Below are 24,705 nucleotides of genomic sequence, written 5' to 3' on the forward strand. Positions count from 1 at the left end.
TTAAAACCTAGCTTTGACCTGATAGCGGCATTTACGCAGGCAACCTAATTTACTAGAGCGAAGGGAGACCAGTCACTGTAAGCCACAGGGTTGCAGAATTTTCCAGCTGCACACTACAACTTGGGAGGTATTTTTTCATGTCCAATTCCTCTACGAAGAATTATAGTTTCTCGAAAAAAACAGAATTAATATTGCATATCCGTATAATGACAAAGTGAATTATTTCCTGTTATAGGAACGATTTCATTTGGAATCTGAAGCATGCCACATAATTGTGAAGTTTTACATACCAAATACAAAGACATTTAATGACAATACCTCCTAATGCCGTAGTTTCTACGTATTTAAAATGGTTTCCGTTCTCTTCGTATAGTATGACATTTTTCGCAAGATACAAGCGAATTTTTTGTAACTATGCTCATCTACTCTATTGTTTTTCTTTAGACGCTTCTCAGAGTCCCTTGCAATGCACAACTTATTCTTGATTTACTATTAATGCAGTTTCAATCAACATGACCTAGGTACCTTCGTATATTTTTTTATTTATCTAGTATAAAAGAAGAACTGAAATACAAATTTAACAACCTAATATTTTTACTTCCTTTATTTCTATTCGACATTAACCAGAAGGCATTCTGGTTTTAGGAACTTAATTTAGGTGTCACATACGCGAAGTTGGTACGAATTTTTTAAAGCTCGAAACATCCCCGAGTCTCTTAGCCTTAGAGAAGAAGCGGTTCTCGAGACAACTTGCCAGACCGAAAACGACAAGATGGCTTGTTGTAACCTGTGATAGTGATTAACTTTATAAGAAAATTGTAAATAAAAGCGAAGGATTTTCCGCTACAAATAGCAAATCAATTACAGAAGGTAGACTTTTTCAAGACAACTACAAAATAAAATATCTATATACGATGTCCTGTTATTGCAAATGTTTTGTTATTGCAGGACTGAAGCAGTCTGGTTTTTCAGTTTTGATTTTGTAATCTATGTTGTCCCAATATGTTGACACGTAAAGCTAACGAAGAGTCCCCCTTTACTCAGGCAAGTGCTTTTAAAACTGGCCCAGTCTAGGGGGGAGGGGGCTCACCACTTTAATGAAGCCAATATAGTACAACTTGGTTTATACAACTTGGCATGATACAACTTGGTTTTGATCGTAATCTGGTGATTTATTAATAAAGTGGAAGTAATAAGATAATTTAAAAATGTCTGGAAAACGTTTTAATTAAAGAGATCTTGAAAAATATTAATTAAACACATATAAAGCTATTAATCGACTTCTTCCATTCTTGATGCATCAGCAGTATCATCTTCAAGAGTAGGCATGGGCTCTTCCGGTACGGCGGCCGTCTCATCTTCATCGATCCCCAAACCGAGTTTCACCATCCTAGAAAAGAAATATATATATATATTTAAATCAGAGAGCATTGGTTCGTCATAGAAAAGATTTGAACAGCAAATTCGTTTGAATGTCATTCACACTAATACAATTTAATACGTATAGAAAATAAAACACAACCAATCAAGGATTTGATTCACTTAAGATTTGGGAATGAATCATCTAATTAGTTCCCCAGAGGCAACAATTATTTAGATTGAAGCTAAAATTTAAGTTTAAGGCTTTGCTTTACTAATTGTTTTAAAAGTTTAAGTCATTGTTTCACTCCGTTAAATCAAGCTTTCTTTTGTAATCGTTGTACCTCGTGTTGGTATTTCTGGTTTCATTTCACTTTCCGGGCATTTATATTGAAGTACTGCTTTTATAATTTATGGACGAATGTCATGTACTTCTAGTCCTATTTCTGATGTTTAAATCGTGTATCTCTTACACACAAAGCCAACAGTTACACTCACTCCTCCTCAATCATAATCTTTTAGAAACTTTACTCCCTCTCGTACTCTATATCCTCTTACAACCTCTTTTCACCCCTCCCCACCACCCGATCAAGAACGCCTCACACAATGATTACCACCTGGTTAATCCGTCGAAAAAAGCACGATTTTGAATAACCCATACTGTAAGATTTGCCACAACCTTCATTAATAGGTGACCAAACCAACTATCTCTCTCATTATAGCCTGAGAAAGTGATTTCGACAGTAATTAATCTATTAGAAAAAAAACGAGTCAAGGAACGAAGCATAAATTGATAACCACAAAGCTCTTAAGAGCAAGCGTGGCTTAAAGCCAAAAAAATTCTTCATACAAAAACACATAAAAAAATCCCTAACAAGTCAAGCTAAAGACTTCAAGAAACGTGCTCTATGTCAATACGATAGTTGCACTTCATGTTGTATTATTCTATATTACAGTTTACATATTATTTTTATAACCACAATATACAAGACCCTAAGTTATTAAGTCCTATCAGTACATGCAGGGGTCACGCCTATATTACTTAACACAAATCACAAGACAGCTTACAATAAAACAGCTGTCACTGGTTAGTAAATGTTCCAAGAAACCGCTTTGGTCAAATCATGGTTTTCAGCAATTAGTAATGTGCTCAAGTAATGGCAAGTCAGCGTCTTGCTCTAGCATTATCAGGCCTGTTACTTTGGATCCATTCTATATTTATAATTTCAAATCAACATTACTAGATTCGAATAGCGAGCAAACTCCATGAAGATGAACTGTGTTGCAAACCAATAAATTATGAACAATTGAACGACAAATCTATCTATATCACTTATAAAGTTCGATCTCATTATTCCAAAATTAGCCCCTGACTGCAGAATAGTTATGGTACACCTTGAAAAAAGTAAACCCCTAAACATGATCTTCGCTGAAGTTTTAATGGAAATAAACCTAAGGAACTAATGTCAATCTTACAATAGAAAATTCTAAATGACAAAAGAATTACCTATAAATTCTTTGAGCATGGACTTGAGGATCTTCTAAAGAGAAGCCAGAAGAAAGAAGAGATGTCTCAAAGAGTAGCATGACCAAATCTTTAACGGACTTGTCATTCTTGTCAGCATCTGCACGGGCTCGAAGAGTTTCCATAATGGGATGATCTGGGTTGATTTCAAGGTGTTTCTTAGCAGCCATATAACCCATAGTGGACGTGTCACGGAGAGCCTGAGCCTTCATAATACGTTCCATGTTAGCAGACCACCCATACTGAGATGTAACAATACAGCAAGGTGACTCCACAAGACGGTTAGAAACTACGACCTTCTCAACACGCTTATCAAGAATATCTTTGATGACCTATAAAGAATAAAACCTGGTTACAATGAAAGAAGTTTACCCATATAACTCTACGATATTGTTTAATTCATCAGTATGAATTACAGTGTCCTCAATGTTTGTCAGTCCACTACTTTCAAAAATTACATCATTTGAACCTCATTTCTCCATTAACGACGATGAAAAAGCTTCGAGAAAGAAGCAATTTCTGTAATAGCGGGTTTCCACTTGTTTCGTGTCCAAGAGAAATCTGACTTGTCTACCCGTCAAAAGATCTAATGCCGCTTATGTTTCTATCTGCAAAAACTCTGGAGCACTCGCACCTTGGTCCGGGTTTTTATAAAGGGTGAGATAGGGTATGATCATACTGCTAATTCTATAAACTGTGGTCTAGCACGATGCTGTAGCAGCAATATTCGCAGCCGTTGTTTGCTTTAGTTGTTGTTTTCAAACAGCTAATCAAATTCATATATCAAGGTTGGACCGTACAAACAAGCATGACGAGACAGAAGTGTTCAAAATTTTCTTCCAATTTGCAGCTCAAACTCTGCTACTTGGGTAACCATTATTCGGAATCAAATTGCTCTGCCGCGTCTAGGAGAAGTCAAAATTACGGAGCTTCTGTCAATCGTGTTTCCGAGGGATACTTTGTATTGTTAATATATCATTTTTTAACAATTTTTTTTTTAATAATACAATCAAATAGCAGAGCAAACATATAGAAAAAGGTTAAGTTTAGTTTTACCCATCAAAAGTTACGCGCCTAAGTTACGCGCCGAGATAATTTGTCTTATTTTCGAAAAAAAGGGGGAAACACCCCCAAAAAGTCATAGAACTTTAATGAAAATCACACCATCATATTCAGTGTATCAGAGAACCCTACTGTAGAGGTTTCAAGCATCTATCTACAAAAATGTGGAATTTTGTATTTTTTTGCCAGAAGAAAGATCACGGATTCATGTTTTTTTCTTTTTTTTTATGAGGCAGAGTTCATGTCGCTCCTTATTTTCAGTTAAAAAAAAATTTGTTTTTTTTTATTTTATAAAGATCCGTCGACACTTTACCGGATTCTGACATCAAGAAGAAAAGTTAAAATACAACTTGAACCCTTATTTGGAACAAAAAACTTTTCTTTGCCTAAAACTATTTATTTACCTTGCAAAGGTTCTCAAATTTGGTCTTGGCCTCCTCCCTCTTTTTGACTTCTTCCTCATCTTCGGGTAGTTCCAAGCCTTCTTTAGTGACTGAGACAAGAGTCTTACCGTCGTATTCTTTGAGCTGTTGAACAACATATTCATCAATTGGGTCAACCATGTAAATAACTTCAAGACCTCGCTTACGAACGCGCTCAACGAATACGGAATGAGCAACAACATCCTTGCTTTCACCTATAATCGAATTAGTTTGTAGAGACAATTTAAGTATGAATCTTTTTTGTTTCATGCGTACATGGGTCAGTAAAAAAAATTTGTCATCAATAGTATCAGTCCACTACTTTCTATAAAAAGCATCATTTGAAGTCGCTGTTAGTCTATTCAGATCTCCCTACTCTTTCGAACACGACAACATTAGTTGCAATTTTTGGGGAGATGGAATGATTTATGTAAATCGTTATATGAAAGAAAACATCTTATAAAGCTTCAGTTACTCCTTTTAAGAGGTAAGAGAGGCGAAAAGTTTGGACCACTCTCAGCAAGCAACACCTCCCACTTTCCAGGCCCATGTTAATACCAATAATTTCCATTTTTCACCACTTAACGATTGAGAAATCTTCGAAGCAACCAAAATAAATTAACAGTTAAAACACCTTATATTAATTATCATCTATAAGTCCTATTATCAAAGGTTTAGATTTAATTATGATGCCAATTAGTTAGTCAATGTTGAGAAAATCGAGCGCCAGATTCATTCTTGTGTGAAAATCGGCGAATTTCCTTACTGAAAGCCAGCTTACACCTATCGCAATAGAAAATGATTGTAATCGTACAGGTTGTAACACTTTCCTATCGCATAGAACAAGGCTGTTTCTGGGAGCTGAAAGAAAAGGGGGATGTCACTTAGCACAGGCCAGGTCTCTCATTACACAACTAAAAATTGAGCATTTACTGTCCCAGTTCCTTTAATAAGTTTTTTCCCACACGTAACACTTGAAGAATACTCGCATCACAAGTGGGGCACAAAAACAGACTATCCATGACTGAGACAAGAGTTTTATCATCTTCCATTAAGGCGAAGGAAAAACCAAAATAGATATTTTAGTAAGTTTAATCCTAAAAAAAAATTCTTCCTCAAAATTTACAAGTTATTTTTGCTCCATTGTGAAATTATGAAAATGCAAGATAGACCTTTCAATTTTACACAGTCTACATTGAAGAATTTGCCGAATTTTAATAAGAGCTCAACCCAGATTCGATTTTGAGTTTTGCGACCCCTCAAAATTTAAACATTCCATTCTACACTATACATGCTGCTCCAGCAACAGGCAAGCGATTCAACAACAAAATACCTGTAATGTAGTAGATGTGCTTTTGGTTCTCCTTCATACGAGAAACGTAGTCCTTGAGCGAGCAGACTTCATCACCAGATGCGCTTGTGTGATAACGAAGGAGTTCACTAAGCTTCTTCCTGTTGGTTGAGTCCTCGTGGATGCCAAGTTTCATGTTCTTTGCAAACTGTTCATAAAACTTCTTGTAGTTTTCTTTATCTTCAGCGATCTCTTCGAACAGCTCTAGGCATTTTTTAACCAGGTTCTTACGGATAACCTATAACAGAACAAGACTTAAGGGGTCTATCCACTTCTAAAATCGAAAGTTATTACTGAAATGCCTTAAATATGAAGAAAATTGAAAGTAAAGATGGAGGTGTTTTCTAGTTTATTTCTCCCCACTATAGCAATATCGTAAGCCTTCGAAACAGAAACCTTAAATAGTATACTCTTCCATTGAAGTAGAAACAAATTGAGAGTAAAATATATCCAATCGAGTAACTAGCAACCTTTCATACAAAGAGAAAAGAGAGGAAAAAGCGAAAAGAATTTCGCTCACAACTTTGCAACTTGCCTTATGTAAGTAAGTAGCAAACATTAAACAAATTCACAAACGCTTGCTTATTTACTACTTTTTGAAATCTAAGTACTACTCTGGTAGTCTAAAGTTAGGTGCAAAAAACTACCATAATACTATTATGCAATATGCATTTCCTATTTAAATCGATGTCAAATTTATTGAGGACTGAGGGACTGTAAAAAAAAAAGAAAAAGAAAAAAGTCTGCTTTCGACGTTGATTTATCAGGCAAATGAAAATCCCTGCTTGAACACTTCTTCATATCACTAGTTTTTCCTAACCTGTTTTTTTTAGATCGGTACTGGTACCTAGCTGGTGGTGGTAGTTCGGCTTAGATGTGAGTACAAATAAATTGTTCATCTTCACTGTTAGGATATTAACTTCTTAGGTATAGCAAAACAATTGAGTCTCGCTGTAACAATTTGAATACTCCAGGAACATTTGGTTTTATTTACACGTTAGTTATTAGTTAGTTAGTTTTAATATCTTAATTGTTATTTCAGTACGAAGATTAAGAAATGACTTGTACTTACAAGTTTTATATCTCTTGGAATTTCTTTTAAAAACGATATAACTAAAAACCAAAAACCATGATTCTTTCAAAAACAAAAACCTTTTGTATTGGGTTTGTTTTATCTCAAGCATTAGGTACAGGTTATTTTTAGCACTTCTTATATTATTTTTTTTTACATATTTGTTTACCAACAGTTCGACGTCAGCACGCTACTGTAGTTAATTCTCCAGACCGTGTTTAAACCGGTAAAAATTTCAGTAGTAACAAATAACACTCTAATAAGCATAAAAAACTAGAGCTTGCGTTAAAACATTAAGAAACTCACCTTCAAAATCTTATTTTGTTGAAGCATCTCTCTGGAAATGTTCAATGGTAGATCTTCGGAGTCAACCACGCCCTTGATGAAATTCAAATAATCAGGAATAAGCTCCTCACAGTTGTCCATAATGAAGACACGTCTTACATAAAGCTTAATATGGTTCTTTTGTTTCTTATTCTCAAAGAGGTCAAATGGAGCGCGTCTTGGGACAAAGAGTAGAGCTCTGAATTCAAGTTGTCCTTCAACTGAGAAATGCTTTACAGCGAGGTGATCTTCCCAGTCATTGGTCAGAGACTTGTAGAATTCGCCATATTCCTCCTGGCTGATTTCATCTGGGTTCCTTGTCCAAATGGGCTTGGTCTTGTTGAGTTCTTCCTCGTCAATGTATTTCTCTTTAACAGTTGTTTTCTTCTTCTTTTCCTCCTCCTCATCAACATCTTCAACCTGAAACATGACGAATATTAAATATGAATAAGCTAAGTCATTATTTCGCATACATTTTAACGAGTGAACTCTTTCTCACATTCTTTCCATTTATGTAATATCAATGATTTTTAAGATGCAAAGAGACGATGATACATTACAGCCACCCAATATTGTCAAAAATTCTTACTTTTTTTTAGTAAAGATCTAGCTAGTTTTCATCAAAAACAATTGTAACTCAATAAAACATTTATCCGTTCAAAATAATATTTTATTGACTCTTGCATCCGGGTAATGCTAATTTTAAGGATCAGTTGAACCCAAATACTCCCACGAGAGGAAGTGAAATTAAGTGCCTGGAAAGTACTAAATGGATAACTTTTCTAAAATCCCAGAACTCAGATAGGAAACCTTTGTACTTTGCTTCTAAACTTAAATAATAGAATCCAGGAGCTACCATCTGATCATCCTGGGACGTGCAAGAAGGCAAATCTCGGCATTTTTAAAATCACATTGAATGACCCTTTGAATCTGGTGTACCAAATGAATACAGAAATTCAACAACACAACAAGCATTTTTATTCCAGAAACCCGTTTTTGCGGAGCAAAGTAAACTGGCACGCAAAAGCTTAGGCTTGGAAAATACTTCAAATCTTGAGATGGTTCGGCTCATTGAATCCCGACTAGTTACACATTGAAGACATTGTAATCAATATGGTTTTTTAAAAGTACAGTAAGGGTTTTCCACTGAATTTCAAAATAACTCTACAGCTAAACTAAGACAACTAAGAAACTAAGACATAAACAAGAAAAAAAGGAAGGAAAATTCAATAGCAAGTATTGTTTCAATTTCTGCTTTTAAAATTACTTATTATCTCTTGATCTTTATAAGCAAAGGCTAACAAGTTCCAATAAGCTGTAAACACTTTAGTCTATTGTAGTGAACGTTTACATATCCATAATAGAAGACAAAAAAATGGACTAACCAAAGGGAAACTAATCCCACGTTAAATACTTTATTGCAATAATTACAATGACTTATTGAATAACCATTATCGATTGGCTCTATCGGACACGTTTCTCAAAGATAAATTGCATCACAACTTTTTCTCGAAAAAAAAGGACGGAATTACAGCTTGATGTACGTAACTATACTTTAAACTTGAACTAGTATGCATTTGTAAAATTTCTAGTGTTTTTGACGCGACGGAGAGAAAGAGATTTGTAAGACCTATGGTGTTTTATTTGGAAGAATAAGAGTGAGAGGCATAAATCAATATCTGCAATTTTTTCCATTTCAGATGTGAGACGAGGCCGTCTACAGCTAGTTAATTACAAGCATACAGGAAAATAAACATCCCTTTTTTTTTTACCTACGATGTCTTTCCATATTATTTCAACTTTCTCTAATGGAAAATCATGAATTCGCAATTTAACAAAATTATTTATGTCAATGAGAAATTGTTCAAGGAATTTTACTCTCGAAAAGATCTACATTAACCAGATAGAAAGCTTAATTCAGACGCTTTTTTGAACTACGAATGAACTAAACCTCCTAGTCTATGCCAACAATTTCAGAGCTCAAAATTACCTTGGGTTTGTCCTCTTCTTCCTTTTTCTCTTCAGCAGGTTCTTCAGCTTCAACTTCCTTCTCACGTTCTTTTTCAAGGACTAGTTTGATTGGATAGCCAATAAACTGAGAATGCTTTTTAACTATTTCCTATAAAAAAAGAAACTAGATCAAGACGAAATACTAGGAAACATTTTAACATAGAAAATGGGCAACCATTTTCCAGACCAACTTTCTGTAGTTCAATTTAAGCTAAAATACGAAGCATAAAAAAACTAGCATTCTTTGTAACTCAAGTAATCAGAAAAACAAAGTGTAAGAATATAGCACAAAAAAGTATTATTTTTCATTTAAACATTACTTAGTAGAGCAGCAGCTTTCTTGAAGGTGTATATATAAGAGGGGACGAATGCAGAAGGTGCTTCACAGGCATGTGCCCCCCTCCTAGGGAATCAAAAGTTTATAACTGTCCCAGCTATTTAATGGATCTTCTTTATGTATAAGCATACGGTTTATACGAGAAGACAATTCAATATAATATATACTTTGAACTAATCATCCTCTATCTATGATCCTTTAACTTTATTTATCCTTCAATTATGATCCTTCATCTATTTGCCAATATTTAAAATCAATTCAATTACCTAAGTTTAACGCCATGTTAAGAAGCCACAAGATATCAATTCAGACAGATGGACAAATAAAAGATTTGACATTTTCATAGAGCCTCTCAGTAATAGACTTGAGATATATGCTTGTATTGCTATTTAAAAGGTGAAAGAACAGACAATTTTTAATCGATATAATTATATTATAAAGATTGTTGGATTTTTTTGTTTCTCCAACTATACAGTTCTAATTTAGTACTATACATACTCAGATTTTCGAAGTTTTACATCCCGATACTGTTCCACGAATCTATCTATTCTCTATTGATTTACTACTGAGTAATGCTTCAAGATTTTAGTCAATTAAATTGGTTGTCGTTTTTCGCTCATGGCATGTTTCCAATCATTTTAAACAAAATAGTCACCACTATATGCAGAGAACATCCCACAACTATGTCACTACTATTGATTTACTACTGAGTAATGCTTCAAGATTTTAGTCAATTAAATTGGTTGTCGTTTTTCGCTCATGGCATGTTTCCAATCATTTTAAACAAAATAGTCACCACTATATGCAGAGAACATCCCACAACTATGTCACTACTATAATGGTCATTCTACAACTGACAGTACCGGAATTTGACGTTACGGTGACACTCGACGTTCCTCAGGAAAACTACTCCGACGTTTTGGTAAGGCAACACAATGCTATTTTACTACAACTAGATAACGATACTACTTTTCTAAGAAACCCTAGCTTAACCGAGTTCATAGAGCTTGTTTTTCGATTTTGGTGCATCAAAGTAATGCATCCACAATGCAAGCCCATATTTGTGAGATGAAGGTTCCATTTTAATGCAACCACAACTCCACTGTAAAACATGAGCTTCCGACAAAACCCCAACAAAACCATACACAATAGAACAAAACCGTTTTCTTGCCTCAGAACTCGGATGTTTGAATCCAGGCTAAAAAAATACTTGATTAGTTTGTTTTATCTTTTAATAATCAAAACTAAATCACAAACCTTAATCTTTTTTTCTTCAAGGTATTCCAATTGATCTTCCTTCATATATAGTACGATCTTGGTTCCACGTCCAAGAGACTCGCCACTGTCTGGCCGAATGGTGAAGGAACCACCTGCAGCAGATTCCCACACATATTGCTCATCATCATTGTGTTTGGAAGTGACAACAACACGGTCAGCGACAAGGTATGCAGAATAGAAACCAACACCAAATTGACCAATCATGGAAATATCAGCACCAGCCTATAAAGGAAGAATACATAAAACTTCATACAGGTCAGGAATAGAAAAACTTGCCCAGAACATCTTTAAATAGCAGGTTAAGCCTCTTCAAACAACGTGTTTATTTTTGATTTGTTCCTTATAAAATATTCAAATAACATTTTATTACTAAGATTAATCGAAATAATACCATTCCGGAATCAACTACAAATTACAGTTTTCTCTCACTAGCCTTTTTTTTAAAGCATTTTTAAATTTTTGGGTACTATGAACTGTGGTTTGTTCTTTATTAGGTTGCAACTATAGCTGGAACCATGATATACAACGGTAAACGTTTATTATAAATTTTTGTAATTTGCAACAATTAGTTCCCTTCTCTCTAAAACCAAGGAAGTTGGCTTGGTCTTACCAACTTTTAATAATATGGTATGTAATTCATACTGCCTTCACATAGCTCACAGAACTGCTAAGACTATTTGAATTACCCTTACTGTATAATAGAACATAATCCTTTGAAACAACTGCAAAAGTAATGTCAGCTCACTGAGACGATCTGTTTTGGCTTTACTGTACGTAGCCCAGGTTCTTAAGTCTTTCATTGCTTTCACCAAGTTCAAAATTCCAGTCGGAAAATTCAGCTAATTAGGGTTAAGCCAAGACAGAAAGTCGGACAGTTAGTGGTAACGAACTGTAAGTAAGGAGCGAAACTAACAGTAACCGAAACTCTAATCAACGTAATTTTCATACCAATAGATATATCAAAGAATTGGATTTTCTTGCTGGTTTTAAATGTTTTATTAAGCTTAGTCTTGCCCATCTAAGGTTACGAGCCTGGGAAAATTTGCTTGATTTTATAAAAAAAGGAAACATCCTAAAATTCATAGAATCTTAATGAAAATCACAACATCAGATTCAGCGAACCAGAGAACTCTACTGTAGAGGTTTCAAGCTCCTATCTTTGAAGATGTGAAATTTTGTACTTTTTGCCAGAAGAAAGATCACAGATGCGTGTTTTTTTGGTTTTTTTTTTCAGTTTGATCGTATCGACCCAGTGGACATAGAACATCAAGAGGGCTCATTCTAACAGATATTAAAAGATCTAGTGCCTTTTAAATTATAAAAAAAAAAAAAAATGAGCGGCGACTAGGCCCCCTCCCACACCACCTTTCCCCCAAAATTGTCCGATGAAAATTCTGAGATTGCTATTTTTCTTCAGGATAGTTGAAAGGCCTAATACTTGTCTTTGGAGATAACATGAACCCCCTTAGCCCCTGGGGAAACGTCTAAGTTATAAAATGTGCCTATTGTTTATGTATAGTATTTGTTATTGGGAAATATGCATACATTTATGGGTGGGGAGGGAGGACGAATTTTCGCTGGGTGGGGAGGGGAGGACGAATTTTCGCTGGGAGGGGGGGGGGTCTGCACGGGGAGAATTTACCATGCAGAGGGAATTTTCCAGGGGGTGAACTTTTCAGGGGAAACTGTATACTGGGGTATTTGTCAGAATTCCTGTATGTCTTGCTCTCTCATAACTTACTCAATAATATATGTGGAGGTGTTAAGGATAATTTTCCAAGGTAACTTTTCACCATAATTGAATTTTTCAGCATATTGTCAGGTTGAGAGGGATTTTTCCGTGGAGGTGGAGCCAGATTTCCTGGCGTTATTTAAAAAACAATAGGAAATTAAATTAAAAAAAGTAAGTTTTTTCAACTGAAAGTAAGGAGCAATATTAAAACTTAAAGGAATAGAAATTATTACATATTCTTGGGAGTATTACCCCTATTCAGCACCTCACTATATTCTAGATTTTAAATTTTGTCAAAATTCTTTAAAAACGACTCCTGAAACACAAGGGTCGTTTTATTAGAGCAACAAGTAACTTTTTTACACGTCGAAAAATTTTAGCGTGAAGAGCGAGGTGTTAAGGAGGGGGCAACCCACCTAGAATACGTAATAATTTCTGTTCGTTTTAAGTTTTAATATTGCTCCTTACTTTCAGTTGAAAACTTGTTTTTTCAACCACAACTTGTTATGCAAACATGGCACAACTTTTTCAGCTGCATAAAATGACTGCAACGTATCTAATAGATACTTATAGTGTGTAGGAAACTCACTCTTCAAGTTACCAATTTTTTTTTACAGCTAATACAAAATTCAGATACTCACTTTTCAATGTAACTGGCCTTTTTCAAATCATACAATCAATTTTGTAGAATATCATTACACTTTTATCAGATATTATTTATAAATGATCTAAAACAGAAGGTTGGGTAGCTCCAGACAGTATATTAAAAATCTACATACTTAAATGTAAACAGACTTAACAGGGTGAAAAGTTGGTGTTTGTATCACAGATTGAACTGGTTATTACAAGCCCTTTTTTTGATTTGCAAAGTAAATGAGCTTTCAGTGACTGTGCACATTAATAATAAAAAAAAGCTTTCACCCACTGCCTCAATACATTCCCAAGCTTTCCAATTAAAAAAAAAAACGAAAATACTTTTACTTTATAAGTTATATTCTCTAGAAACCCTAATAACTACTCAATTTAGCTCTTATCTGTAAATAGCAAACCGAAGTTATCTTTCCTCTTCATTTATTGATGCAGTAGTAATGGAAAGCTCTTTAATTTACTTGGAAAATCAGGTAAAAACTCTACCTGCAATTAAATTAATTAAAATTAATTTTAATTTATTTTTTAATAGCAATTAAAAAAAAAAAAAAAAAAAACAATACCGAAATTTTTACCTTATTATGAAAGCTTTAAAAAAGTAAACTTGAATAAGGAATTTAGTGCTTATAGGGGAAAATATCTAATTATTTTAACCTCACGGGGAGAAATATCTAATTATTTTAACCTCTAAACATTCTATTTGATACTGAAGTAAAATATAGATTTTTAATAGGAAGCATGAAACGAAACAACTACTTCTCTTTTATGCACACGAGAAACCAAACATTGTTTGAACATATTAGACTGAGTAATCTGTAGCTAGAATACAAAACTACATCTTTTTTATACATACAAAAAAAAAAAAAACCTAGACCAATGAAAAATTCCATTATCATAATGTTTAAAAAGCACTACCTGTAAAGCTTCCATAAATGCTTTGGTCCCTGATTTTGCAATGGTACCCAAGTTGTTCACCAAATCTGCCTTTGTCATACCAACACCAGTGTCACAGATAGTGAGAGTTTTAGCCTCTTTATCAGGAATAATTTTGATATACAGCTCCTTTCCACTGTCCAATTTGGATGGGTCGGTTAGAGATTCATAACGGATTTTATCCAGTGCATCAGATGAGTTGGAAATCAATTCTCTTAGAAAGATTTCTTTATTTGAATAGAAGGTGTTGATGATCAATGACATCAGCTGAGCAATCTCAGCTTGAAATGCAAAAACTTCTACATCTGACATCTAAAAAAGAGAATAAATGAGAAAACAGAAAATTCAGAAACAATATCACAACGTAAAGCTTTTGAGGGTTATAAAGTGCTAATTCACAATTTTTGTTGGTTGTCAGGGGTTACCTTATTTTATGTGCTTGTCTCTTACCAAAAAAAAAAAAAAAAAAAAAACTAAGCTAACCACGTACCATAGGCCAGCTTGTCCTCAAGTGTAGGTTGTGTGTGTGTGTGTGGGGGGGGTAAAATATTATCAAGGTATCAAGAATTATATTTGGAAAACAGGGAAAGTAAAGCTCATTTGTTATAGTGTTTCTTTTAGAAGAAGTCTTGGCACAAGATTAGCACGTCCCAAATTAGTTTTCCTTCCAAATATAATGATTACTGCTTGCACAGCTCAATCTCAGCCCCCCTTTCAATTGGGATAGATACAGCCCTAGGATATATACAAGTTGGGTTTTATGTGTTTGCATTATTTCCTGCACTTACTTGAAATAATTCCAGAAAATTACCCCCCTCAATAAAAAAAAAGAATAAAAATAGTCATAGGCCAAAGTTTCTTGGAGTGTAAAATTTAACCAGAGCTAGGTCAAAAATTGGACTAAGAAACTTTCAGGAATGGATTCTGAGCAAAAATTATGCCCAGAACTTTATTTGAAATTAACGATACATTTTCTAACTAATTTGAAACCTTCTTAATGAGAGTGGGCAGTTTTGAGGCACATAGAAACATATAAAGCTCCTATTATTTGGACCATCCTAACAGTATCATCCATCTACACTATTGCTAACATTAGATATAAGTATACATGAAAACAATAAAGGATAAGGTCAAACATCAGTTTTTATTGGGGACTCGAGGTCCCCAATGAAGAGAGAACATGAGAATTAGTAAAAAAAAAAAAAAAAAAAAAAAAAAAGAAAAAGTGTGACCCCAATGGAATGTACAGTGATGTGACAGAATACATCTCTAAATTGTGGCAAAAAGATAGGCCTAGTTGGCCAGTACCCAGATGCCTCTTTTCCAAAGAAGAGCATCAATTCTAGATCTTGTCTTTATAGTGGATCTAAATGAGTTCCATTTATACACCAAAACATTTATTCAAGCTCACAGACCATCCCACATCAAAATTTAGGCCCTGCTCTTGTTTCTAAAGGTTTCATTTGTCAACTACTTTATGAGACAACACGAATTTATACTGAAACTTGCCAGAAAAAAAAATTACATACAGAATCTTTGTCTGAATGTGTCCAATTTATGAACTACTTAAAATCATGATATCAAATGATAGGGTGATTGTTGGTTATTGGAACCACACCCAAAAAGTGAAGTTAGATTAATCCTCATGAAATATAACAAAACATGCTGATAAAACAATACTTTAGAAACAAAAATATGGAAACTTAAAACAAACCTACCCCTCCCCCCACTGTGCAAACATATAGCCCAAATTATAGAAGTCCAATGCATTCTGTAGAACTCCAATGCACTGTATCATCCATCACTTGTTTTTATATTTATGAAACCATTTTTCTGAGATGTAACAAAGCATAAGTCTTGAATGTGTTTTCAATAACTGACAAGTGCCATCATAATTTTAACCAAATTATACACAGGAATGACAATTGATTATACCCATCTCTTTATTTTCTGATCCACAACGACTTTACAAGGAAAGTTTTCATTCTAGTGCATACCTTAGCTTATCCTCTGGTTACAAAAGTAAGCCTTAGCTAGGCAAGTCATCATACCAGATTGGACAAATCCCTTGATTATGAGGTATACAAAAAAAAAAAAAAAACCCAGAAAAACAATAGTATAACTAAAAAACATGAAAGCAACGAAGTTCTTATTTCATAATATATAGGATTTTCCTACTAGTCAGAAAACCCTGATTATCATTGTTATCCACATCTTAAAATCATTCCAAATAATGGTTTGACCCAGCAAAAGTATTGAAAAATTGACAGTGTGGGTCAACAATTTGACGAAATTTTGCAACAAGGAAGACATAAGGTACCAGAAGATACAAACCAATATAGAAATATATTATTAGTGCTGCATCAGGTACAATCAACGAGGACTGGTGCATTGTAAGAAAAGGCTGATTGTTTTAGCAAAACCATAAAATAAGTAATCAAAGGATAACACTTATTTTTAAGAACATGTTGTTTTGGAACCACAAAAAAATTATACCAGATTGTTTGGATGAGTAAGGTGACCTAACTTGTATAGGTAAACTTGATTGTTTAAACCTAACAGTTTACTCCAAAATAAATTCAAAGGAAAACCTGGTATTGTTGTTGCCAGTGCTGTTGAAAGGAACACTATGGCCTTATGTCTAATAACAAAAAAAAAAAAAAATACTATTTAGTTCCCTAGTCAACACTTGTTAGAAATATATTCACCATTACCATATCAGCTCAAGTTCTGTTGCTTTGTAAATTTTTGTTACCACCAAACTTTTTCAGAATTCTTGTGTAGATGGTACCACAGAACAAGACTAAATTCCTTTTTTTACATCAGTTATCAGGCAAGTTATTACTTGAATGGATCCTTGCTCATTTCCAAGATAACAAGGGGGAGTAGTAAATTTTACAAAGCAACAGTAATAGTGTAACCCTTTTTTGTGAAAATCAGAGTTTGTACATTAGTTTTTTTTGGATGTGTCAGTTTCCATAAGACAAGTTATTGAAATCATAATTTCAACATCTGCCTAGGAAGGAATGTGCATCTGTATTCCTGGATTGAGAACATTATAGACACTACACCTATTTGTCTCTTTCTTTTTTAGATGGCTTCTACAAGGCTAACAGAAAAAAAACAGATCTAAGAATTACTCTATGAAAGAGCAGACAGTTGAAAAAGTGGCTGAAAATGCCACTCATTTGGCTGAAAAAAGTGGTTGAGAAAATGTAGATGGCTAAAAAAGCTGGAAATAAACTGTAATAACAGAATAAAAGTAAACAAGAAGCAATATCCATAATGTATTGGAAAGATTTGGCTTTAATTCAAGAAGATTGACTAATGCTGAAGCTTATTGAGGATTTTTGGTGACTACTTATTTATAAAGATGTCACAGGTATGATAAAAATTGCTGGCAATGTAAAGTTTTATGAACTGCCCATATAACTTCAGTCCCTTGCCCTTAATCATGGAATTGGCTGCCCCCCCTGGAGATAAAGCTATGTATGCCCATGGTTGATAGGCTACCGTCCCAAATATGTAGGGCACCAGCCAAAGGTGGCCCTCAAGTGTATTTGATGGGCTCCTTAACATCACTTCTATCAACTCTTGTGGTATCCAGCTCTTGTGGAAACGTTGGAGAGAAGCCTCCAAGAAGGTAATACTACATGAAAGAACTCTACCAAGAGCTAGTGCAGCCTCCCATACAGCAGACTGATATAAATTTGAGCTGCTAGTTCAGAAAACAGATCTTAGATACTGCAGGGATTTATAGTCCTTCTAGAAACCCAATATTTCAAGAACAAAAATGCAGAATTTGCTCATTCAGTCACTTGAAACTTTAGGATGGTGACCACCCTCCATACCAAGTGGGGTGGGGCCATTTTGTGCACATATGATATTAATAATGTATATGGTATTGACACTTCCATTGATGACACTAGCGCTCTCAAGCAGTTTTTATCAACCGAGTACGGAATCAATTGCGGTCCCTTAACTAATGTCCGTCGCCTAAAGCAGAATATACAGGCTAGCGATCCAACCCAGAATGCGGCACCGCCCCTTTTGTTTACTGTTTCATCCTTTCAAATTAAAAAACAGATCTTGAAAGAGTCTCTCTCAAAGAAAGGAGCAGTACAGTTCCGTCATGATCGATCGAAACAAGATCGAGAGAGATATAAAGCACTTGTTGCAGAGCTTAAGGACAGAATAGCTGGTGGTGAAAAAAAACCTCGCAATCCGTGAACTTCGTATTGTGTCAAACAACGCGAAAAGCGGAGGAGAAGTCTCTCCTCCGAAACCAATGCAGATGTAGATTTCCAAGTTGTGAACTATGTAAATAATGTAAATATGGGTGTTACCGAACATGTTAGTGCTTCTTCTACGGAAAGACTCTCATCCATGACTAGTGACAGCTCATTGGAGAGCAAAACAAGCTCTGGAAGCTACTACACTGCTAACTCGAAGGCACCAGCAACCACTTTAGGCAAAACAGATGAGGACTCGGATCAACCGGGCAACGGGACCAACGACCGGAGTAAGCAACACCAAAAACGAGTAAGTGCAGATTTTTATGCTCTAATTACTAACGTCGACCAACTTCCTAACAAATTAAACGAGCTGAAATCCGTGATTTATTCCAAAAATTATGATCTGGTCCTATTGACCGAGGTTTGTCCCAAGTTCAGTAGAAACAGGCCCGAAGATTCCCATGTTAAGATTCCAGGGTATGGTGTCATGTCAAACCTACAGTCTTTAGAATGCAGGCGTGGTACGTTGGCGCTATGAATGAATGCATTTATTACCCATCAAATAAAAACAGATGGAGCACAACAAAAGACAAGAAAAAACGCAAAAACACTAATTCCTCTGAAACAAAAAAAAAAAAAAAACAAACACAACAACCAACAGCTTATGCCAACTACTGCTGGAGAATCATAGCCCAGGGATGGGACTTAAGTGTCAAATTATATCGAGTAATCTGCGCTAGGATAGCTTCTTCAGGATTCATGATGCCGTACCGATGCGAAACATATCGATTGCTTGTCCATGGTGGTAAACGCAACAAAAACTTTGCATACTTGTAGTACACTGAGCGCAATTTCAGTCTATCTGTAGCCGTAAATATACGCCAGAATGGGCTGAGGTACAAATAATGAGGCAAAACCATAGCATTGTACACCCGGGCCAGCAGACGACGGTCAAACTTCCACTTATTTGCCACAATACGGCTATACGTAAATGAAACCCGCTTCTGAAAATGAGAAAGCAGTAACCGCCGCGTCTCTAGTATTGACCGTCCAATAGGAAGGCCCAGATATACAATGCCACCCGGCGAGCCCAACAGTAGAAACACCAATTGTGATGCTTCGACCAGCATCAGATTTCGAATTAAACAGCAGTACTTCAGACTTGTCGGCATTAAACTGAAGTCCAATCTGAGCATACTCTTGTTGTAGTCGAGTAAAATTATCTTCTAGTCCTTGCAGAAAGCGGCTCAGGTTCAGTACATCGTCCGCATAACCAATCAAAGATAAATCAACACCGCGCAGAATGTAAGTCATAAGTGACTTCGATTGCGGCTTTACGATACTGTTATTAAATGCTGTCGGTGACGAAATGGCACCTTGTCTTACCCCCTTCTTTACCGGGAGAAGGGGATTTCCACGCGGAGAAACAGCAACATCATTCAACAGGCTAGTGCACTCACTCGCTGGTAAAGGAAGTTTAAGTTCCGCTTTTAGATTTTCATACATGTCAGCCAGTGGGGCTAGAGAGCAGGGATCAACACCAGCCAAACCCATATCCAGTATAATCTCCTCGTGGAGAAGCGAATCAAACGCGCGCCTTACATCATGAGTGGCTAAAGCGATGCTTTCACCGCGGTCTTCTGCGTCAACTAAAGCGGATACTAAAGCAGAAAGAGCATGGCCGCACCCGAGGCGAGACTGAAAACCGAACTGATGGGCCTGAACTGTACATTTAGTACGAAGCTCCTCAATAATCAGATTCTCAAATATTTTACAAAAAACAGTTGAAACCGTTATTGGGCGAAAAGACGAACAATCGGAAGGAGGTTTATTTTTCTTTGGGATAGGAGTCAGACATCCAATTGAAAAAGAATCGGGCACAATTCCCAAATTAAATATCATTTGGTAAAGGAGGACCAAATGCTCAATAAACATACCCCCACACAACGACAAATGTTGTGCAGAAATCCCGTCATATCCTCTAGACTTTTTTTCTTCAGTTTCCCAATTGCAGAAATAATCAGACTCTTTGTAATAATCGGTCCCGGACTAGATGCATGCTCAAAAAAATCTTGGAGTCTCGCTTTATAACTATTTTGAAGATGGGGATCCGGAGCAGAAAATTCTTTTTTATAATGCTCAATCCATGAAGAAAGTGGTATAAGAGACGGGGTTTGACTTGGCGCCTCTTTCACAAGACTAGACCACAGCTTATTAGGCCGCGACCGAACTTCTTCCGAACAAGACGAAATAATCGAATTCCGATGCATAGAGAGCTGCTTTGCAAACTGACGTTTCGTATAGATGTACAGTTTTCTCAGCCACCCATCCCGCGGCTTATCTGCTTCAATCCAGACCGAGAGCCAAAATTTAGCAGAAAAGCAAGCATTGCGCAAGTTACTATTAGTTGACCAACCGGGCTCTTCAGTTCCAGATTTTACTCGCCTAATGGGTACCGCCGATTTTTCTGCAAGGGATAGGGCATGAGTAAGTTCACTACAATATAGATTCAGCCGAATTCGAGAATCCCGCATATTCTGTTTTGAACTCTGCATTAATAAATCAAACGGTACGCGTATTCAAGACATGTTATAGTATACGATCATTATGTCTCCCAGGTAACTCAAAATTTGTCGAATCTGTATGGTTCGACCTATGTGATGACGGTGGTGGAGTAATAACCTGAGTACGCTGTATTGACAGAAGCCCATCTGCCCCAAATTTCCAAGAAACCGAGCAGACAATATCAACAATGCTGCATAAAGCAACTATGAATTACATAGGGACCCTTTTTATAGCTGGTTATTTCAACATCCCTGACCTCATATGAAAGGATGGATATCCGTATATACCTGTACTTACGAACAGAAGCAGAAGCACAAATCTATTCACAGACTGCCTTCACAACCTTAATCTCTACCAGATTGTCGAACAAGCTACTAGAGGCCGACTTTTCCAGAGACCGACTCTACTTGACCTAGTGTTCTTACGGGATAAAGACCAGCTTCAGAACAAAAATTACTTACCTCCTCTAGGAAAGAGCAATCATATAATCCTAGAAGTGAATTTGTCATTTTGTAAGATAAAAATGATTACATACAGAAAACTTATGCAGACTACGGGGTAATCAGAACAGAGCTGGAAGACGTAGTTTGGTCACATTTACTTCAAGAGGATGTCAACCAGCAAGGGGATAACCTAAAGTACAATCTAATGACAATTCAAAAAAAAACACACGTTAGTAAAACCCACACCAACGCACAAAATAATGCCTTTCGCGACCCCCGAGTTATATAAGGGAAGACTCAGGAGGGGACGGTACTGGAGAAAGTACAATAAAGGAGGGACGGAAGAACACTCCCAAAAGTTTGAGAAAGCTCGAAACAAACTAAGAAGCCTAACTAAACAACTTTACCTACGGCTGCGTCCTTCAAGTCCAGACTTGACAAGGAATGGAATAACAAGCCATGGAAATATGAGTGGGACTGTCCGTCCCACTCAACTACTGACTGATGCCAACTTTATCATAATGAATGTCTTGCTAGGAGGCTGATGCCGCTTGTCATACCCAACCATCGCGCATACTCAATCCGAAGTTGCTGTTGTGCGGCGGTATCAGCTCTATACCACTGAGAATGGTCTTTACGGGCCATACCAACCTCGTGGCCACCGCTACCGAGTGGGCTTAAATTGCATCTCTCCAGCAGACCTCTCCTATGGCGTGTCACTGGGCCCTAACACAGTGACGAATTTTTGCCATCTTTTGACCCGGAGCACAACAGATCCAGTATGGACCTTAATTCGCTCCAAAGTGCGAATTAAGGTAATTAAGGTAATATATAACTAAGATGTGCCAGAAAAAAGTAACCAACTAGAATTAAACTGTAATTTCCCCCAGAAGCAATAATTTAATTATTAGAGCAAATAAAAATGGCTAAAAAGATTCAAAACAGCCCATATTATGCCTAAACAGAAGTTTAAAACAGGCCTATTCTAAAAAAAACTGGCTATTGATAATAAATTGCCATTTGTAGCTGAGTCACGAATAAACTAAACACTGCTTGATGCTTTTTTTCCAAAAAGTTTAATCTTACCTCTCATTTGCATCAGAAATGAATTTTACCCCCCTTTCCCTAATGTGTAAATATATGTCCTCAATTAGTATATAGGCCTATACAGGGTAAAATTTATTTGCAGCAAAAATGATTATTATATTTGGAAAGATCATAGAAAAGGCATCAAGTGATATGTTTACTTTATTCATAAGTAGGCTAAATAATTTATTTGGGTAAAATTCTGAGCTACTACTGGCTATCTTGGAAAAGGGTAGGTTAGGAAAATAAAATTTTCAGGGACAGGTCTACAGGCTGAAGAACATTGTGGGAAAGTATTTTGAAGTAGCTTACCTACCTCCACTCCTTCCCTGTCTAGAGGGGCCTGACCTTTAAAAATCCATGTTAAAAAGTGAAACCTTACAAAATAAAGGTAAAATGTTACTTTAGCTACTTCTGGCCATCTTGGAATGGGTTTAGGTTAGGAAAATGAAACTTTCAGGTATGGGTCTACAGGCCAAAGAATGTCCTGGGAAGGTATTTTGAAGTACCTACCTCCACTGCTTCTCCCTCTAGAGGGTCCTGAAATTTGCCTACATGATAGGTCTAAATGCATTGAAATTTTGACAAAACAACATTTTACCTTAATTTTCAGTTATCTGTTTCTTTCTCTCTGGCTTCAGCTCTGAAATTGTAATTTTTAGTTATTTCAGCAGAACTTTAAGCCATATCAATGTTTTAATTCCAAAATTTAGGAAAAGTATTTGCATATCTTTAAAACCTTATAAATTGGGATTGAGCAAAGTCGTGAAGCTTATAACAATTTTGTTATGCTTCATTTATGCAGATTTTTAAAGGCCATCAAAGGTCAGAACCCTCTAGAGGGAGAAGGAGTGGAGGTAGGTACTTCAAACACCTTCCCAGGACATACTTTAGCCTTTAGACTCATCCCTGAAAGTTTCATTTACTTAACCTAACCCATTTCTAAGATAGTCAAAAGTAGCTAAAGTAGAATTTTACCCAACATGAATCTTATGCTTAAATGGAATAGGCCTACAAAAAATTGTTTCAGCTTCACAACTTAGCTCAATACCAATTAGTAAGACTATGCAAATGCATTTCCTAATTTATGAAGGGAAAACATTGATACAGCTTAAAATTGTACTCAAATAACGAGAATTTCATTTTCAAAACTAAAAACACGAAAAGAAGCTGACACCTGTCAAATACCAGCTATGCTGATCTCCATTTCTTGGCCCTTCAGCCAGGAAGTGCAATGGGGAGTTGGAAATTGGGTCTTTGATAAATAGGCTAGGCCTACTGCAAATTTGCTGCCTAGCCTAGTGGTCTGTAGATCCATCAGGGAAGTGAGATTTAATGAAGCACTGCACTTACACAGAAGGAACAAGCAGGTCATTTTGACTAATAATCTGATTAGGCCAAATAGAAAAATAGCCTACTGGATAGGCCAATTAGGAAGAAATGTAAGCTATTGCTAATTGTCAGCGAGGACTATCCTAGGCTATATCTGGTACCCACCCGGCCGTGGTTTATATACAGCATAGGGCCAATGACCTATGACTTCACTAGGAAAAGGTGCAGCACATTGCCATAAACGAATTACCATAACCTAGGCTAATTTCGAAGTAGCCTAGTCTAGGAATCGAGCCTTCGTAAGAGCCACGGCTTCAAGCATTAATTTACAACATATCCTAGACCTATTAGCAATTGTACTCACTTTGGTAGTTGATCCTTGATTAACTGTTCTCCTTAATTCACCTCTTAATTCTTCGGATTCTAAACTGAAAGTGAATAAGCAAACAGAACGAGAGCATAAAAGAAATCGGCAATTCTTTCTAGAACATTCTGGAACGTTCTTTTTCGAAATGGCAGTTTTCCGGTTATTGAAGAAAAGACATCTATAGTACTAATAAATAGATGTCTACGAAACCGAATTTTCCAGAATTCTATTTTGCTTTTCAGGTTTTCAACTACCCAAATACCGATTGATTTCAGTCCCCATGGTAGCCTACTAAGAATTTTGCACGTAATTAAGGACAGTGGCAGGGGCGTAGCTCCAGCATTTTTATTGAGGGGACAAAAGAGTTTCACATCCAGAGAGTCAAGGGGCATGGGCTATATAAAAGCTTTTTTCCAATTTTTTTGGGGGGCGACTGCCCCTCCCCCCCTTGCCACCCCCAAATGACGCCACCGGACAGTGGTATTAATTGGAAGGAGGTGTTGCCCCCTAACATTTTTTCCTCACTAGGCTTTTAAAAGAAAACTTTTTTGTATTTTCATTGAAAAATGGCTTTTTTGTCAATTCATGAAAAAAATACACCCCCCCCCCCCTACATCAAAGGTT

The 24,705-nt window shown here is 36.1% G+C and overlaps 1 protein-coding gene across 1 annotated transcript; it reads right to left on the reverse strand.

Annotated features, from left to right (window-relative positions):
- Positions 1 to 1,211: 1,211 nt before the first annotated feature.
- Positions 1,212 to 24,216, reverse strand: Hsp83 (Heat shock protein 83). Its single transcript, XM_089100462.1, has 9 exons — positions 24,079 to 24,216; positions 14,036 to 14,365; positions 10,720 to 10,962; positions 9,106 to 9,234; positions 7,098 to 7,535; positions 5,702 to 5,957; positions 4,351 to 4,583; positions 2,867 to 3,216; positions 1,212 to 1,390 (listed from the first exon to the last, which is right to left on the reverse strand). The coding sequence occupies exons 2-9, from the start codon at positions 14,363 to 14,365 to the stop codon at positions 1,273 to 1,275; spliced, it is 2,097 nt and encodes a 698-aa protein (XP_088956588.1). The 5' UTR covers positions 24,079 to 24,216; the 3' UTR covers positions 1,212 to 1,272.
- Between the last annotated feature and the right edge of the window lie 489 nt (positions 24,217 to 24,705).

Source organism: Artemia sp. Qi Xiang Cuo, chromosome 2, assembly GCF_049724085.1.
Source record: "Artemia sp. Qi Xiang Cuo chromosome 2, ASM4972408v1, whole genome shotgun sequence".
Classification (NCBI taxonomy): Eukaryota; Metazoa; Arthropoda; class Branchiopoda; order Anostraca; family Artemiidae; genus Artemia; species Artemia sp. Qi Xiang Cuo.

Coding starts and splice junctions, on each gene's coding strand:
- Hsp83 (XM_089100462.1), bottom strand. CDS start 14,365: ATGTCAGATGTAGAAGTTTTTGCATTTCAAGCTGAGATTGCTCAGCTG. Junction 9,235..10,719: donor TTGAAGAAAAAAAGATTAAG/GTTTGTGATTTA, acceptor CTTTTTTTATAG/GAAATAGTTAAAAAGCATTC. Junction 5,958..7,097: donor AACAAAATAAGATTTTGAAG/GTGAGTTTCTTA, acceptor GTTCTGTTATAG/GTTATCCGTAAGAACCTGGT.